The sequence below is a fragment of the Pan paniscus genome, chromosome 17 (genome assembly GCF_029289425.2).
Source record: "Pan paniscus chromosome 17, NHGRI_mPanPan1-v2.0_pri, whole genome shotgun sequence".
NCBI classification, from domain to species: Eukaryota; Metazoa; Chordata; class Mammalia; order Primates; family Hominidae; genus Pan; species Pan paniscus.
The window spans coordinates 71,740,127-71,760,187 of NC_073266.2; the positions used below are offsets into that span (position 1 = coordinate 71,740,127).

Consider the following 20,061-nt stretch of genomic DNA (forward strand, 5'->3'; position numbering starts at 1 on the left):
CCACTGCAGCTGAAAACATAATAGAGCCTCACCACAATGTTCCTCTACAGAACAAAACTCATTAGAGACCAGTTCATTTTAGATCTCTCCCCCAAATCAAGATAATTTGAACTCAATTAAAAGGCTATACTCACGAAATGTGATCACTTATGTTTATCATCTAGATTAGCAGTTCATTAGCAGTTTAACACGGCTTCATATTATTTCTATTGTTTATTGATTTTAAAAATGAAATGGGGGGCCAGGCACGGTGGCTCACACCTGTAATCCCAGCACTTTGGGAGGCCAAGGAGGGCGGATTGCCCGAGCTCAGGAGTTTGAGACCAGCCTGGGCAACACAGTGAAACCCCATCTCTAATAAAATACAAAAAAATTAGCCCAGCGTGGCGGCGTGCGCTCGTAATCCCTGCTACTTGGGGAGGCTGAGGCAGTAGAATTGCTTGTACCTGGGAGGCGGAGGTTGCAGTGAGCTGAGATTGTGCCACTGCACTCCAGCCTGGGCAACAGAGTGAGACTCCATCTCCAAAAAAAAAAAAAAAAAAAGGAAGGTATTTATTATAAACAAAAAGGCTAGACATCCTTTACTAATAAACTAAGTTGGCAATGAAGGAAAAAAGGTAGAAGTTTTAACTATTAGCATATCCAAAAGAAAGCTGGAATATTCACTAGTAACCAGTAAATTCTTATTCATAATGAATAACCATTTCCTGTTTTACAGATGGAATTCTATGAAACATCTGTATTGGATAGCTACAAGTATCTATCATATATACTGCTGCCTTCAGAAAACAGTAGTACAAGCCATTTTCTTCTCCATAACTGCTACAGTCTGTCTGTGGTGCTTTAAGGAAAGTCAACCTGGCTGCCCCAGGGGATTTTAGGCCAGAGACTTTACTCTTCAGGAGGTGAAAGCAAACATGGAGGAGGGCAAGGCCCAAGGGAATGATTAAGTAGGAATTCTGCCCATGAGATGAGATACAGACCATCTGTACAGTAGCAAACTGACCCTGGGAGAGGCAAACTGAGGAAATAAATGCTAGATGAACAAAAAGACTGTCACCTAAGTTCTAGTCTTACCCAAAGTGATTAAGTTTAATCACCTGTCTACCCTCGATAATGGCTGCTGTAGGTCCTGGTCTCAGAAACACCAAGACTTAAAGTGACTAAGCTTTTATTTTAAAAGCATCAATTTGTAACTTAGGGAAGTTCAAAACCTGTTTAACTCTAGAAGACTGAGTGAAGGATATTAGTCATTTTCAGTTCTCTCTGCCCATTATGATTACTTCTAATCCCAGTAATGAAATACTATTTCACTTTCAACCACAAAAAAAAATTCCCTACCAACTGCCCCCTAGATATGCCATTCCTGAACCAACTGTGATCACACCTTTAACTTCTTCTACCCACTATTTAAATAAACTCTGAAAAAAAGCCCTGAAGAAACATACTAATTAAATGAAAATCAAAACATGAATTGTATTTTTCCAGTTCACATAGGAACATTTCATCACTTAAAAATAAAAATAACAAAAAAAAAGTAATTGAAACCAGAAATACTCAGATTACGCTCACTTTAATTTAGTGGTACTCATATTTTGTCGCACTGTGAACTTACTTGTAATTACCATTACCTGAGCTAGACAACTATAACATGCCCTGCCAGTCTATGACATAAAATTACATCTCCAGAAGACCTGCTGCCTGCATGTGAAACTGTACTCTGAAACCACCGCTCTAATATAGCAGAAGATACCTTTTCTTGTTTCTTTGATAACATGGATAATCATAATGTTCAGTCAAACCATTATGAGGCCAGGGCTCTAAATAAACACAAGTCTATTTTCAAATCAATTTCTAACATGATGGGGGTAGCAGTCACCAGACTGGAGTAAGATGAAATGGCCTGTGAGTGACAAGGGGTGTCACAGATGGCAGATGGCTAGCTAGATAGCTAAACAGCATGTTCAGAGGCACATCACTTCCCATCAGTATCAGGAAATACTTTATGGGGAATAATAAAAATCTCCACACTAAAAATTCTGTAAGCTATAGCACTGGAAATGTTGAGACTAAAAGAAACATCAACTTTCTATTTTTTTAAATCTCTTTAAATGTTAACACTTACTTCTCACTTACAACAGTAAGTATTCAACGAAACATTTCCCTAACTTTAAATAACAATTTTCTTCAGAAATCAAACTTCATCTGAGACTAAAAACATGAAATTAGAATTATTGTTTTGTACTTAGATACAAAACAATCAGAAACCCGCCAAATTAAAAGAATGTATATTATTGCTATACACACACACACACACACACACACACACACACACACACACACGAGAAAAATCTACCTAAGTCAGCTCCCTGTACCTCCTTAACTCCTTTCCCCTTAATCTTTAAATGTAGGCCTTTCCTACAATGCACCATCCTCAGCACTCCTCTACAGCTTGTCCCTGATAGATTTTATCTGCTCTTATTTTATTCATATCTCCCATGTCTGATCACTTCCTAAGTGATCACCTTTAAACACAGCCTTCCTTTCCATTGCCACTGCCCAAATCAAGTCTGCATCACCTCAGGTCTAAATCACCATGATAAGCTAACTTTGCTCATCTCTTTGCATTCTACACTATCCACATAGCCCTTCCTAAAACACCACTTTGACAACAGCTCTGGCTTAACAGCCTTCAGTGGACTTTTACCCCATAAGCAAAAAAGCCAAACATCTTAGGCTTGCATTTTAGATCCTTTTTCCTATGGCCTCCTTTTTTTTTTTTCTTTGAGACGGAGTCTCGCACTGTAGCCCAGGCTGGAGTGCAATGGCACAATCTCAGCTCACTGCAACCTCCGTCTCCTGCCTTCAAGCGATTCTCCTGCCTCAGCCTCCCAAGTAGCTGGGATTACAGGCGCCTGCCACTAAACCCAGCTAATTTTTTGTATTTTTAGTAGAGACGGGGTTTCACTATGTTGGTCCTATGGCCTCCTCTTAACCTTTCAACCCTACTTTCCACTCTTACCTAGTGACCTTTGCTCCAGCCATATTGGTTTAATCACTCTATTCTGAATAGTCTAAATGGCTTCTACAGTTCTTTGCAAGCACCATGTCTTCTACTTGGTCCATAATGCATGATGCTACCCCTAGTCTCCAAGAGCCCAGAAATACCAATCCACCTTATATACTACCTCTTCCACAAAGCCTTCACAGAACCCAGTAATAGGAATTTTCTTTCCTCTGAACCCATATAGTAATTATTGCCTATGTTAGGCAAATAATCATGAACTGCCTATTGGCCTCATTCTAGCTTTGAAACACTGAGTTCTGCACTGGTAGAAATTTTCACAAGTTACATCTTCTCAAATAGCATATTGAATACTTATTTATGAATGAACTTACTTGACGTCAGATTTCCTTCAAATAATGAAGGTTGGGTCAGGAGTAGTAAATTGGGATAGGGATGAAATAAGATTGACTATGTGTTGACAAATTGTTTAAGCTGGGTAGTTCCCACTACTTTTGTATGTATGAATGAAAATTTCTCTATTTTGTTTAAACATTAAGTATGCTAGCTGAAGATTTCCCCCCAAAATAAGAAAGCTTTAAAAAAAAAATATCAAGACTCTGGGCAAGTCAATTTGAGCATTAAAGAATTTGCTGGTTGGGCAAAGTGGCTCACACCTGTAATTCCAGTACTTTGGGAAGCCGAGGCGGACAGATCACTTAAGCCATGAGTTCAAGACAAGCCTGGGCAAAAAAGGCGAAACTCAGTCTCTACAAAAAAACACAAAAATTAACCGAGCATGGTGGCACGTGCCTGTAGTCCCAGCTATTCAGGAGGCTGAGGTGAGAGGATTGCTTGAGCCTGGGAGGTTGAAGCTGCAGTGAGCCACGACCACATCACTGCACTCCAGCCTGGGCAACAGAGCAAGACCCTGTCTCAAAAAAAAAAAATTCCTTGGCAGTGGGGATGGGTGGGGAAGGATTATGGGGGCGGGGGGGGGATTATTTTTAAAGTATAAGGAAAAAATTTATTAGAGTAAATTACTATAGCTGATAGTATTATCTCTATTTCACGGATCCCTAAGCCCTAGCCCTGGCCACTGACCGTGGCCCGTTAAGAACCGGGAGGTACAGCAGGAGACGAGCATTACAGCCTGAGCTCTGCCTCGTGTCAGATCAGTGGCAGCTTTAGATTCTCATAGGAGCATGAACCCTACTGTGAACTGTACATGCGAGGGATCTAGGATGCATGCTCCTTATGAGAATCTAACTAATGCCTGATGATCAGAGGTGGATCAGTTTCATCTCAAAACCATTCGGGATCCATGGAAAAACCGTCTTCCATGAAACCGGTCCCTGGTGCTGAAAAAGTTGGGGACCACTGCTCTGTATCATTTGTTTAAAAAATTAAAAACCAGGGTATGCCACTAAAATGCGAAAAAATGAATTTATGTAGAATTCTACCTAGTCTCATCCTTAAGGCATTTGCTTTCTGAGAAAGGAAAAAAGAAAAATACTGGTTATTTTGGTTGAATTGGGGACTAGACACTGCTACGACACTGTCAGAAATTAAGTATGTTTGGGAATTATTTCAAAATATAACTAGGGGGAACGGGGTGAATACAGATAAAGCAAGACTGGCCAGGAACTGGTAACTGTTGAAACTGGATGACTATATAGGGATTCATTATACTTTTCCATCTAGTTTTGCCTATGTCTGAACTTTTCCATAATTACAAGTGTGTGTATGTAGGTATATGTGTGTGTGTATACACATATATATCCTTACACATATATCTTACATATATACATACACACACATATTAATATTTACTTGGACAAATATGCCCAAAAACCAGACTGGAAGCTACTATGTCAAAATTAGCAATGGTTCTCTTTTCTTTCTTTCTTTTTTTTTTTTTTTAACAACAAACATTGCCTGATAAGACAGTAGTTCTCTTTGGGACTATAATAATGACTGTCATTACTTCACTATACTCTTCTATATTTTCCCAACTTTCCCACTGAGAAGGGGTTACTTTTATAACCCATACATACTATACATATATATATATTTTGTTTGTTTCTTTCTTTCTTTGTTTTGTTTTTTTTTTAGAGACAGGGTCTCACTCTGTTGCCCAGGTTGGAGTGGCGTGGAGCAATTGTGGCTCACTACAGCCTTGAACTCCTCGACTGAAGGAATCCTCCCACCTCAGCCTCCAATATTAGCTGGGAGTACAGGCTCAGGCCAACATGCCCAGCTAATATTTTAAAAATTTTTTGTAGGGACAGGAGTCTCACTATGTTAGCCAGGCTGGTCTCAAACTCCTGTCTTCAAGTGATCCTCCTGCTTCAGCCTCCCAAAGTGCTGGGATTACAGGTATGTGCCAGCATACCTGACCTATGCATAATATTTTTTTAAAACTCTGAGGAACCTTTATAACCTAAGGTCTGCCCTAATCACATTTCAGAATACAACAAAATACAGTAAACCTTCACATAATTACCAAGCATGCGCTTCTATTTCTGTTGGCTAATTAAACGAAGAGAAAGGAGCTAACATTTTACTGATGTACTAACCACCTACACATGGCAAGCACATTTAATCTCAAAAAATTTCCACGAGGTAGAATTCTTTTTTTTTTTTTTTTAGACGGAGTCTCGCTCTGTCGCCGAGGCTGGAGTGCAGTGGTGTGATCTTGGCTCACTGCAAGCTCCACCTCCCGGGTTCACGCCATTCTCCTGCCTCAGCCTCCCTAGTAGCTGGGACGACAGGCACCCGCCAACACGCCCAGCTAATTTTTTGTATTTCTTAGTAGAGATGGGGTTTCACGGCATTAGCCAGGATGTTTTCGATCTCCTGACCTCGTGATCCACCCGCCTCAGCCTACCAAACTGCTGGGATTACAGGGGTGAGCCACCGCGCCCGGCCTCCACAAGGTAGAATTCTTACACTAGATTTATAGTTGAGGAAACAAAAGCTTACAAAAACTTATCCATCCAAGATTAACACAGTAAAGCAAGATACAAGCCCCATCTTCTGACTCAAAAGTCTCCATTGTTTATTCTAAACCAGGACAACCAAAGTGTGGTCTGTGTGCAAACTTACTGGTCCTCAAGTAAGTCCGCAAGTGTAGAGAAAGCATTTGGAAACTGTCATGGTAACTTGACAGGGTAAGTTTATGTGACTCAGGAATCTGGTACTAAGAAGTTGCAACATGTTTTTTGTATGTTCACTTTTACTTCATTTTTCTCTTCTTTTTTAATACAGACCACTCGAACAAACGCTTCACATTTACAGCAAAACAAAAAATAAATTAGTTAAAACTAGATAGAAACATAGCCTCCCAAGATGATAAAAAGCAATTTCTGAGGATAGATTTTTTTTTTTTTTTTTTTTTTTTTTGAGATGGATCTCCCTCTGCTGCCAGGCTGGAGTGCAGTGGCGCGATCTCAGCTAGCTGCAATCTGCAGTCTCCAACTCCCTGGTTCAAGCGATTCTCCTGCCTCAGCCTCCCGAGTAGCTGGGATTACAGACACACATCACCACGCCCAGCTAATTTTTGTATTTTTAGTAAAGAAGGGGTTTCACCATGTTGGTCAGGCTGGTCTCGACCTCCTGACCTCGTGATCCGCCTGCCTTGGCCTCCCAAAGTGCTGGGATTAAAGGTGTGAGCCACCAAGCCCGGCCTTTTTTTTTTTTTTTTTTTTTGGAGACAGAGTTTCGCTCTTGTTGCCCAGGATGGAGTGCAATGGTGCAATCTCGGCTCACTGCAACCTCCACCTCCGAGGTTCAAGCGATTCTCCTGCCTCAGCCTCCTGAATACCTGGGATTACAGGCACCTGCCACCATGCCCGGCTAATTTTTTCTTGTATTTCTTAGTAGAGATGGAGTTTCACCATGTTGGTCAGGCTGGTCTTGAACTCCTGACCTCAGGTGATCCACCCACCTCGGCCTCCCAAAGTGCTGGGATTACAGGCGTGAGCCACCGCATCCAGCCCTTGAAGATAGATTTTTTTCAAGCAAAATATAAAAGAATTTTAATATTAAAAATGAAATCAAAAGTCCTATAAATCATTTTAGACCTAAAAGCCTAGGTAATATATATACATCAACACTACACACACACAAGTTTGAGGAAAAAAATTACATTTACTTCAGCTATTCAATATTTGTATACCTGATTTAGTGCAAGGCAGGATGCTGGTAACTGCAGCCCCTATAAGGGCAGTCAGGCCTATGTATACAGCCAGATTAACCATAACTTTTTGGATTAATAGAGAAATGTATTTACTGTTTGCTTCACTTAGTGAAGATTTATGAAAAATGTTCCATATTATACCAGGGACTATGCTGGATACTGAAGATTCAAAAATGAATCAGACACAGCTCCTGACACTGAGGAGGTTCAGAATCTCATGGGTAACAAAGACTTGCCAACTATTTCTTAAAGCAAATGTGATAAGAGTTAACAGAGTAATACTCAAATGCCATAGGAGTTTCCCATTTCTGCTAGGGGACTCTAGGAAAGGCTTTTTAAAAGAGATGAATGCCTGTTAAAAAGAATTTTAAGGACATGCATCCTTGCTTATCCATGCATTCTTCCAGTGTAAAAATAACAAAGAAACGAATACCAAGACACAGCATTCAAAAAAAAAAATCTTCAAAAGGGGATGATGGGCCAGGCGCGGTGGCTCATGCCTGTAATCTCAGCATTCACATGCCTGTAATCTTAGCATTATGGGAGGCCAAAGCAGGTGGATCACCTGAGTTCAGGAGTTCGAGACCAGCCTGGCCAACATGGTGAAATCTCGTCTACTAAAAATATAAAATTAGCCGGGCATGGTTGACGCATGCCTGTAATCCCGGCTACTTGGGAAGCTGAGGCAGGATAATCACTTGAATCCAGAAGGCAGAGGGTGCAGTGAGTGGAGATCACGCCACTGCACTCCAGCCTGGGCAACAAGAGCGAAACTCCGTCTCAAAACAAAACAAAACAAAATAAAAAATAAAAGGGGACGATGTTCTTCTTCCTCACATCTGTAAAACACTCGATTACTCCTGAGAAATGCTAAGTGTTCAATTTTAAAATCTAATTTTAAATTTTATTATTTACATTCACATAGAGTTTATGTACATCAAGTTCCCAAAATGAGTTTGAATTTGTATTATACTGAGAACGAAGACAGGATGAAATCATGAAATCTGCAGATATTATTCAAACTTCATTCTATTCCATATTTTTATTCTCCTTCCTTGGGAAGTTTTAATTTTTAGAAGTTCTGATAAAATTAAGTAAAACACCATATTACAAAATTTTCCTAATCGTTTCTCACTGGAAATGGCAAAGAACAATGAAAGATCAATACATAAGAGCTGTAAGAGGCATTAAGATTCCCAGCCAAACACTAAATCCAGGAAGAGTTTATGGTTTAGTTCTAATTCATCATCCATGTCTTGAGAAGATTTTAAACATGAGTAAAAAAGTTATGAATTTCTATGAGCCCCACTATAGAATCTAAAAAACAAAATCAAAAAAAGCATCACTTCCTTTAAAATTCCATTAAAACTAAATTATGAAAAAAATGACGATATCTCATTAACAAAATTTTTAAAAGCAATGTGAAAAAATCTACCAATTTCTGTTGGAGATTATTTTTAGAACGTATATGCATCAGTTCCTTTGAGCTATGTATTTCCTCTAATACAAGTATTGTGGGTGTTGCGGCAGGTGAGACTTTGCATGTCAGATTCTAAAAATCAGATGTAGGACAGACAGCAATGCTGCACCCTAACAAAAATTCCTTTGGTATCTCACAAAAAGATGTGCTAGTACAGCTAAGGAAGATGTATCAGAGCACAATCTCCACCACACCTATGTCTTTCATTTCTGGGTGCAGGCTTCAATCACACAACATCAAGAGAAAAGACTTAAAGCAAGCCAAACTTTCTATTATGCAATTAAGCTCTTAATAAATATTGGATTTCTTTCCTTTCTCTAACTAGAGATTTTTTAAAAATTGATCTGTACGGTATATTTCAACTGTATCTCAAACCTCAATATCTGAGAAATAACAGGGTTAATCCTAGGTTGAACATTTATCAAAGAGATAATATTTCTGAACAAACTGATCACTTTTATTACTCAGAACAATACTGCTTTAATTATGTGGATTTATTACATTTTTTTCCCCTCCAGGATTATTTAAAGCTGGAGGGTTATCCTTTGGTACAATAGCTTCACTACCAAATAGGATTTAAAATTTACCCTTTGACATCTTCAGGATACAAGTGTAATAGTAAATAATCACATTATCTCAATGGCACACTAAGCCCAATAAAGTAGATTAGACATGGGGTGTTGCAATATTTGAGAATACAAGTAGGGATCTCTATGCCATGCAACAGAGCATGGTGGTTAGAAGTTCTGAGGTTAAACCACCAGCTTCAGGTTGTACCTTTGCACTTACTAGCTGTACAACCCCAAGCACGCTACTTCCCTTTGCTAACTCCCAATCTGTAAAATGGAGATAATTGTACCTATGTTTCATACGGTCATAAGAATCCAGTATGATAGGCTGGGTGCGGTGGCTCACGCCTGTAATCCTAGCATTTTGGGAGGCTGAGGCAGGTGGATCTCAAGGTCAGGAGTTCAAGACCAGCCTGACCAACATGGTGAAACTCCGTCTCTAACTAAAAATACCAAAATTAGCCAGGCGTGGTGGTGTGCACCTGTAATCCCAGCTACTCAGGAGGCTGAGGTAGGACAATCACTTGAACCCAGGAGGCAGAGGTTGCAGTGAGCTGAGATTGCACCACTGCACTCCAGCCTAGGTGACAAAGTAAGACTCCGTCTCAAAAAAAAAAAAAAAATCCAGTATGATAGCTCATGTAAAGCATTTAGCAAAATACTACTAATAGCTGCCAAAATTCTGAGAGCTGTAACACAAATACACATAGAATTAAGGCACAGAAGACCCTACACTACTATACCCGACGTTACACAGTCGATGAAATTCAAATGCCGATTTCTCACTTGTGTCTGTGCACTATGAGCAACCTATTTACCATTTTCACTGTATCTCTAATATTCAAAATTCCAGAAAAAGGCTTTCCACAGTACCTTCACATTGATGATGAAAATTAGAAACTACAAAATGCATAGCCTTATTAATAAAATACCTCAACCAATTTTATCCCAACACACCACCACAAGAACAGAAATAAAGCAAAAACTACAAAGTCATTTTAAGGCTTGTTTTACAAAACGTTAGGTGGAATATCAATTGGTAAACCCTTATTTAGCATCTGAGTGTTTGGCATTGTGTCGAGGGGAAAGACAGCTATGTGAGAAAGCCACGAGTTCTAAGTAAATGAATATGAGAGTTATACAAGGGACACCAAGTTTAACTACATAGGAATTATGAGAAAGAAGACAATATCAGAAAAGGCTTTTTATTGGAATCCAAGAAGACTTTAACACAAATATGTAAGAACTATGACAATAGTCACATTGCTTACCTGGGTCCACTCAGTCAGTTTTCTAGATACTACATGGAGGGTCCATTTATTTTTTGTTTGTTTCTTTGTTTGTTTTTAAAGGCAAACCAAGGTGAGGGGAGGAGCATGGTTGAACCTCAGTGATTCAGAATTCATTCTCTTGAAGCATCATACTAGTCTTTAGCAACAAATGGCACACACACACACACACACATATATATATTTGAGACTGTGTCTCGCTCTGTCGCCCAGGCTGGAGTGCAGTGGCATGATCTCAGCTCACTGCAAGCTCCGCCTCCCGGGTTCACGCCATTCTCCTGCCTCAGCCTCCCGAGTAGCTGGGACTACAGGCATCTGCCACCATGCCTGGCTAATTTTTTTGTATTTTTAGTAGAAACAGGGTTTCACCGTGTTAGCCAGAATGGTCTCGATCTCCTGACCTCGTGATCCACCCGCCTCAGCCTCCCAAAGTGCTGGGATTACAGGCGTGAGCCACAGCGACCGGCCTAGACTTGATTTTTTTAAAAAAGGCAAGGGGGGCTACTAAAAGACTATGTGAGGAAGAAAATATTTCAAAAATATCAATCAGCAAGTGTTATGCAAGCAACTAGAAATGACAGGAGTCAAGTAGACAAGTTAGAAAGTTATTGTTCAAATGATGGCAACAAACTTTTTCAGAAAATATACCAATGGATCCAATCAAACCACACCCTTTTAAACAAACACGCTAGATGATAATATATGAACCACCACAACACTATCAGTAATCCTGACAGAAGGCATAATTATATTGCGTTAACTGGCAACTAGGGGCACGCCTTCCTATTAGAACTTGGCAGTTTCAAAACAGCACCCAAAAAACATACTACCAAAATTTGAGGCTTTCTCAATGAGCTTAATTTCAGTCCAATTAATAAGTGCCTGCCACACCCTACATTAACAGGCACAGATTTGTTTAAATTAATCTCCCCAGGGGCAGGCTAATTCAAGGGTCAGTATTATTAGAATCTGTGTGAACAATTGGGTGCAGGTGTTCACATTACCAACAGGAGAATTAACTCTTAACCCACTTTTAACAGATAGTGGGTGTTTGGTGAACTAATGGAATTTTTAAATATGGGGACACTAATATGTAAAGCAGTGACACTGTAAGCTGAAAAATAATTTGTCTTCCTTTACAATAAGTGACTGCCATCATTCATCACAGAAAGCTACCGTCACAAGTCAAATTAACTACTGTATCACAATTATCATATTACGCTACATACACCTTACTGACTCAGAATGTAACGTTTCAGAAGAAAAACAAGACTGGTTGTTAACAATCCTGCAAAGTAACGGAACCTCTGTAGACAGTTAATAAACAGCAGACAATGCTCCTTTTGGCCCTGAACGAAACAGGTTTGGCACAAATCTGTTCAATGTGTCCTTTCCATTTTACATAAACAAGTAAAAGGCAAATCATGCTGCAATGTCCCAGAAAAAGACTTTCGTTTTAGAGAGCAATTACCACTATAGTGGCTTACGACTTGCCTTAAGATGAATTTGTTTAGAAAGTTTGTTTTAAATTGATCATATCGGGGCCGGGAGCGATGGCTCACACCTGTAATCCCAGCACTTTGGGAGGCCAAGGCGGGTGGATCACGAGGTCAGGAGACTGAGACCATCCTGGCTAACACGGTAAAACCCCGTCTCTACTAAAAGATACAAAAAATTAGCTGGGCGTGGTGGTGGGCACCTGTAGTCCCAGCTACTCGGGAGGCTGAGGCAGGAGAATGGCGTGAACCCAGGAGGCAGGGCTTGTAGTGAGCCGAGAACACACCACTGCACTCCAGCCTGGGCAACAGAGCAAGACTCCGTCTCAAAAAAAAAAAAAATTATTAAGTTTGTATTTAAAAATTTAATGGCCAGGCCTGGTGGCTCACACCTGTAATCCCAGCACTGGCCGAGGCAGGTGGATCACAAGGTCAGGAGTTCGACACCAGCCTTGCCAATATGGTGAAACCCCATCTCTACTAAAAATACAAAAATTAGCCGCGCATGGTGGCAGGCACCTGTAGTCCCAGCTACTTGGGAGGCTGAAGAATCACTTGAACCCCAGAGGCGGAGGATGCAGTCAGCCGAGATCGCACCACTGCACTCCAGCCTGGGCGACAGAGCGAGACTCCATCTCAAAAAAAATAAAATAAATTTAACATCAGAAAATTTACACAACATCCAAGAAAATGTTAAGTGGCCACAAATCCAAATGAGCACTACAACAATCTGACTTCTTGAAATAACTTTTCCAACTACAAGGAAAACCAACAAACAAAAAGCTTTGCAATACCCAAAGTTAGTCTGAACAAAAACATCATCCCAAAACCAAACAAACCATATCCCAGGAGAACTGCCACAGAGAGGAAAATTCAAAGTTTAAGATGTTCTACTGAGAATAGCCTAGTCATCTATTCCTCAAGGAGTTCAATCACAGATACAGAATAATCTTGTCAAATATAATTGCCTACAAGACATCAGCACATAGTTCACAGAAGGTTATGCAGACTGCCTGCTTAGAAAGAAAACAGAATGCTCTGTTAATGAAATACTAGAAAACGAACAATTGTGAACGGCACTAAATGAAACTAATGAACTTGAGAAGACTAATCTTTTTTTAACCACAATAACCTTTTTTTTTTTAATCAGAAGAAATTGTCCCATTGAATGACAGCTGCCACTGGCACAGTCCCAGGGCAAGGATGCCAACAAAGGTTTTCTCTCAGCACCAGCTACCAAATCCTGGCCCCACAGCCTGAGGGAGGACCTGTGAAAGTGCTCACAATAACTTTCTTACCATTAAATCAAATATTTAACGATGAGGAAATACAAACCAAGACTATCACACTTTTTCTTTTTTTTCTTTAAAGAGATGGGGTTTCACTCTATTGCCCAGGCACAATCATAGGTCACTGCAGCCTCGAACTCCTGGACTCAAGAGATTCTCTCGCCCCAGCCCCGTAACTGGGACCACAGGTGATTACTACCTTCTCATGTTTAAAATAAGTTCTCCATTTTATCATATGAGGTTTCAAGATGAGGGTCCAGATCAAGTGGAAGACTAAGTTCTACGAAACATCACTTTTATTTTTTAGTTGAGGTGAAGTGAACTTACTACAACTACTCATCCATATATAGCAACCATCAGGAATGTGTTTGTATTTACATGCTGCACCAGCAGTGATCACATTCTTGTGTGTGCATATGTATGTATATATGTGTATGTACATTTCTTTAACCTTTTCAATCTAGTTAAAAGTATTTTTAGTTCATAAGCATGGTATGTGTACAGACACATTTTCCCAGAACTACTTGAAGAGGACAGGAAATCCTTTATAACATTATTACAATAGCTAAATGACAATTGTCTCCAATACCCATATACATTCCCTGAAAAATGCTTCAGTCAGTCCACAAACACGTACCTCCAAACTACTGAATACAAGTTTATATTATCTTCTATCAATAGCATGGCTTATTACAAAATTTAGTAAATGTGTATTAAGTCCACGGATGTCAATTGCCATAGGCACTTTCTTGAGCTTACTGGGTCACACAAACTGAAGACATCAGCAGCATGACCACGGGATTGCAAGATCACACTAAGGTGAAAAACCTTGAATCATTTTAAAACAGGATGTCTCAACCTCAGCACAGGTGACATTTTGGGCCAGATCATTCTTTGTTGTGGGAGCTTTCCTTTGTATTATCGAATATGTAGCAGCATCTCTGGCCTCTACCCACTAGATGCCAGTATCACACCCTCCCCAGGTGTGAGAACCGAAAATGTCTCCAGACATTGACAAATGTTCCCTGGGGAGCAAATTTTGGTCTAGGAGTCTAAAAACTTAGTACAGTGTGTCAGTTTCAAAAGAGTATATTCTGCAATACCAAGAAGTTCCAAAAAAACTTCAGGCATTCCAAATAGTTGCTTTACACAAAACTTTCTTGGATGAAGTAAATGAAACCTTGTTACTGTAGATAGCTCATTCTTCCACATGTGCATGCTTAACACTTGTGATGATGAATCTGGGACAGGCTGGGACAGGAGCCAACAGTGACTGGGTTTTATAGTTTCGATGAATTACACCTCCTTTTAACCCTTCAGTGGACTAACCATCCCTGCCAGGCTAACCCTTTCTTCGCAGACCATCTTCCCCGACGCCTTCCACATAAGATGCCCTCCTGCGGGCCCTCACCTTTTGACACTGCCTCCCACCGCACTGGGGTCAACTCTCACCCAAGGGTTCCGCCACCTTCCACCACCAAACCATCCTGTCCCTGCCACATGCCCCCCGGGCCCCAGCGCTCATCCTGGCATCCCCTGCCCAGGCCCGCTCTTGACCCCTGACCCCGGCCTGACCCCGCCACCCCCCTCCCCGCCCCCAGGGAGGTACCTGAAGTAGTAGACATCGCTCTTGCCAGCACTTAGCCCAGATTTTCGGATCACTTCCTCCTTCTTCCATCCGGGGGGGAGGGCCGGGCAGTCCATCCTCTTCCCGCTCTCCGTGGCCCGGGGTCCCCTGGGCCCCGGCCCCGCGCTCCCCGACGGGAAAGGGACCGGCTCCCGCCGGGGGGCGCCGCCGCCACCGCTGCCGCCGCCGCCGCAGCCGCCGCCGTCGCCGCCAAGGCCGCTGCCGCCACTCGGGGGACGGCCGCGGCCCCGGCCCCGGCCCCGTCCCCGTCCCCGGCCACGGCCCCGGCCCCGGCCACGGCCACAGACGCCGCCGCCCCGGCCCGCCTGCTTCCACCGCCCCCGGCCACGGCCGCCGCCCCGAGCGCCTTCCCTGCGCACGCCGCTCACCGGGGACGGGGCGAGCGCGCTGCCCTGGCCCCCCTGCTCTATGGCGGAGTCGCCGCCAGCGCCGCTGCCGCCCGCCGCGCTCTCCCCCTCCTCCTGCTCCGGGCAGCAGCGGCCTCCCCCCGGGTGCGCGCGCATCCAGCCCCCTCCCCAGCCGGCGCTGCGCTTCTTCCGTAACCGAGCCCTTGGAATCCCGGAGACCCGCCCCGCCCGCAGCGCGGCGCGCGGGGGACGCGCGCAAGCATCATAGAGCGGGCGCGCACAGAGCGGCCCTCCTGCCCGGGGCGTGGCCCCGGCCACCGCCTCTTAGGTCCTCCAAGCGCTCTGGGCGGCCATCTTGTCTCCGCCTTCTCGGGGCCACGCCCCCTCCCGCGCTTTTCCGGCCCGGGCCCCCACTGGGCGCGCGGAGCTGGGAAGGTTGGTCGGGCTAGCCACCAGTTGGGGGTGTCATAGTGACTGTGGTTAGTTTGTTTCAAACGGGGTAACCTCCACCATTATGTGATTTTACCTATGTTTGCTTCCCAATTAATGAATAACAAGCAAAATAGATCTTACATTACATACTCACCAACTCGGCTATTCATTTAAGGGGGTGATAGCCCCTTTTCCCGCCCCTCTGCACAAAGCTTGCAGGGGAGCTTATAATGAAGGAATGAAGCAAAGTGTCCCATTCGCTGAATACCAGTTCCCTTCTGAGCCTGGCTTCAGAGCCATTGACAGATTCTCCTGGAACCTTGTAAGGATGTAGGAAAAGAAATGATAACTTGGAATATGCCCATGAGTCAGATGGGGCTTACCTCTAGATTCTCCTTAGAATGACCAGAATCCCTAAATCCATCTAGAAATTTCCAGATGTCTTTGTCTAATACAAAAATCAGTGGCCTTTTATTTGGTAAATATTCCATTATGTTGAAAGTCCAGCCTAACTTACTGTCACAAGCCTTTAGGAAACTGTGTGGTATTCTTTTCGGTCTGCCAACTTGAATTTTAGAAATGCATATTTTCTATAAGTTGTTGAACATTTATAGAAGTGTGCTATTGATATTCAAGATAATATATTATGAAATATTTGGAAGATTGAAAAATGTAAAGCACATGTTATCAGCCTGATGATAAGCTATCTTGGGTTTCTATACTCATATGCCCTAAAAACTGAGGACCAAGTTTAACGTATAGAAAAAGTTGATTAATGTAAAGCAACAAAAATCTAAAATTAATTTGGTTTATCTTTGCAGTATATGCAAACATTAACTCATACACGCAAACTTGTCTGTCTCTAAACCTGACCTTAGTCTTCTTTTAATGTCCTTTAGTTGAAAGACACTAATTTGTGGTTTCCTACAAGAAATTTAGAAATGTGAATCTAAAAAATCATCAAGAAATGAGTTCTGAGGAGATCAGTACTGGAGACATTCATTTAGAAGTCATCTGTGGGCCGGGCGCGGTGGCTCACGCCTGTAATCCCAACACTTTGGGAGGCAGAGGCGGGCAGATCACCTGAGGTCAGGAGTTCAAGACCAGCCTGGCTAACACGATGAAACCCCGTCTCTACTAAAAATGCAGAAAATTGGCTGGGCGTGGTGGCGGGCGCCCGTAGTCCCAGCTGCTCCGGAGGCTGAGGCAGGAGAATGGCGTGAACCCGGGAGGCGGAGCTTGCAGTGAACTGGATCACGCCACTGCACTCCAGCCTGGCCGACAGAGCGAGACTCTGTCTCAAAAAAAAAAAAAAAAAGAAGTCATTTGTGGCCGGGCGCGGTGGCTCACTTCTGTAATCCCAGCACTTTGGGAGGCCGAGGCCGGCGGATCACGAGGTCTAGAGATAGAGACCATTCTGGCCAACAGGGTCAAACCCCGTCTCTATTAAAATACAAAAATTAGCTGGGCGTGCTGGCGTGCGCCTGTAATCCCAGCTACTCGGGAGGCTGAGGCAAGAGAATCGCTTGAACACGGGAGGCGGAGATTGCAGTGAATCAAGATCGCGCCACTGCACTCCAGCCTGGCAACCGAGCGAGACTCCGTCTCAAAAAAAAAAGTCATTTGTGAAAGTGACAGTTGAAGGAGGCCCTGCAAGTAAGTAAGCTCTCCAAGGAAGGGCTTGCGTGGTTAATAATAAAAGGAAAGAGGATCAAGAACTGAATCTTGAGGAATGCCAATACTTAAGGTTCCACTGAAGGAATAAAGGAAAAAAATGATATTAAAGTTTGTATGACATAAGAGAGTACTCTGATTTTCACACATAATGGAAAGTAAAGGGTAAACATGAGCAAAAATCTCAGTAGAAACGGTAATTGAGACAGGTAGTTGAGACAACAGATGGGAACGGGTATACTTTTGGAAAATTCTACCTTTTCATGCTGTGCTAATAAGGCTGTAGATCAAATGATACATTGGATATAAAAGCATGCTTAAAGAAATAAATCACAGGATTTTCGGGTCATTATTTTGACTTCTACTACCAGATTCCATTTGCTAAATCCCAGAAGATGTAGCTTAATGTTCCCTCTGTTAAGAAAAATCTCATTTAGACATGTCAAAAGCTTTTAGGTTACACTTGAACTTTTCTGCTGTGATACCATAGAGCAAAGTAAAAAAAAAAAAAAAAAAAAAAAATTAAATAAAAATAAATGCTCTTATTTATTCTCCCACTAAAAGAAAAAAAAATACTCCAATTAAGGCAACAATAAATTCCAAAGGGGACTAGATTGAGAGCTAAAAGAGTTAAGAATAGATGCTAAATACCTGAGAGACAGACCCCTTTGTTTCTCTTAAAATACTGGACAAATAATAAACCTTTTATAATTCTAGGAAAATGCATTTTCTATCACTCCTCCAGGAAGCATAGCAACGTTATTTTTCTCGGGTAGTAAAGTTGTGACCAAATTTTCAATTTGGTCTCTCTTACAATGGAGAAGGCTTGCTAGCTTATCTCTTGGAGAAAGTGAAAGACAAAAGCAAGATAGGATTATGTATGAAATCTGGTCCACTAAATGAACAACAGAGATGTAAGCACCTGTGATCTCTGCCTCCCAGGTATAAAGGCAGGTGCTAAAACACCAACTGTCACCCCTAGAAGACTATTCTTTCTTTGATTTTTCCCTTTATTGTTTAGTAGGTAAAGCTGAATGAAGTTAAGCCATTAAAGAAAAAGTTGTGGCCGGGCGCGGTGGCTCACGCCTGTAATCCCAGCACTTTGGGAGGCCAAGGCAGGCAGATCACAAGGTCAGGAGATCGAGATCATCATGGCTAACACAGTGAAACCCTGTCTCTACTAAAAATATAAAAAATTAGCCAGGCGAGGTGGCGGGCGCCTGTAGTCCCAGCTTCTCGGGAGGCTGAGGCAGGAGAATGGCATGAACCCAGGAGGCGGTGCTTGCAGTGAGCTGAGATCACGCCACTGCACTCCAGCCTGGGCAACAGTCTCAAAAAAGAAAAGAAAAGAAAAGAAAAAGTTGTTTTAAAGAAAGGTGTTAATTTGGATTTTTATTTTGAAAATTAGAAAAAATTCAGGTAATGAAACTTCAAAGAATATTAGGAGGTGAGACTGATTTTGAGAACTATATATTTTGTCAAATATATAACCTGCATTTAAATCTTTGAGTGTGATAAAATACCCAATAAAAGCAGGTGTTTTTTTGTTTGTTTGTTTGTTTGGTTGGTTTGGTTTGGTTTTTGTTTTTTGGTTTTTTGTTTGGTTGGTTGATTGGTTTATTGGTTTGTTGTTGTTGTTTTGGCCTCCTGTGTAACTGGTACCACAGGTACGTGCCATCACACTCAGCTAATTAAGACAATTTTTTTTTTTTTTGTAGAGATGGGAGTCTCCCCGTATTGCCCAGGCTGGTCTCAAACTCCTGGGCTCAAGCAATCTTCCCGCCCCACTTCCCGAAGCCCTAGGATTACGGGAGTGAGCCACCGCACCCAGCCAGAAAAACGTTTCAAATATTGGAAAACCTTACTTTTTTCAATGAGCATTTTTGCATCAAGGGGTAACAGGGACATTAGAGTTTTTTTCTCTTAGACTCCAAACAGTAAGGTCAGAATTTATCAAGACATTACATAGGAGTAAGGGCACAGCCGGGGGTGGTTGGGGGAGGACATTTTCCAGCACTAATTAACAGGTTTTATGATTCACTAGGTTGGCCCAGCTACTGTTCTCACCTAATTCCCAGGCACAGCATGTCAGGAGGCCAAATGACACTTTCCAGTGCAAATGCTTGTAGTATGAAGAGGGCAGAGATCACCTAGTGACCATCAAGCAGGCCATCCAGAGGCAAAACTCCTTATGTGAGGAATTTAGAAGTAATTAGACTCCCCTGTTATTTAAAGCTGGCATCTGGGTCCAGGCTTCTTTCCCAAAAACTTGTAAGTAACTAGAATTTCTACATGTCTCCCATGCATGCATGTCAAAACTTATCGTGCAACCCTTGCTGACATTAAGACACCAAAATGTCCAAAAATGTAATCATTTATCATGACCTAAGTGGTTAATATGGCCCAAATTCCCTTTAAGCTCCTGCTTTAAGGTTCATAAATATCCCTAAGGAAAATCCACTCAGTCCTCTCTTGCTGAGGCGCCCTGCTGTACTCTTCTGCACTGTTCTTTCTTTCTAATAAAACTTTCTTTTTCGAACCTATACTGTCTTCTGTAAATTCTTCTTACTACCCTATGACCCGTGAGCCAACCACTTTCCGATGCCAGGGCTCTGACACCTCACCTGGCATA

The 20,061-nt window shown here is 42.2% G+C and overlaps 1 protein-coding gene and 1 non-coding gene across 3 annotated transcripts in view; both read right to left on the bottom strand.

The window, feature by feature from the left end:
• MBD2 (methyl-CpG binding domain protein 2) overlaps positions 1 to 15,687 on the bottom strand; it is a 72,843-nt gene extending 57,156 nt beyond the window's left edge. Inside the window, exon 1 of one of the 2 annotated variants that reach the window (XM_014342362.4) lies at positions 14,938 to 15,667. In XM_014342362.4, the coding sequence (XP_014197848.2) occupies positions 14,938 to 15,479 (542 nt within the window). In that variant the 5' untranslated portion in view covers positions 15,480 to 15,667. Of the gene's footprint in view, positions 1 to 14,937 lie in introns of both variants that reach the window. The other variant, XM_034943738.3, reaches the window with a different exon arrangement.
• On the bottom strand, positions 13,194 to 13,322 carry LOC112437805 (small nucleolar RNA SNORA30/SNORA37 family). The gene has a single exon (XR_003026318.1). It is a non-coding gene; the product is annotated as a small nucleolar RNA SNORA30/SNORA37 family (small nucleolar RNA).
• Positions 15,688 to 20,061: the final 4,374 nt, after the last annotated feature.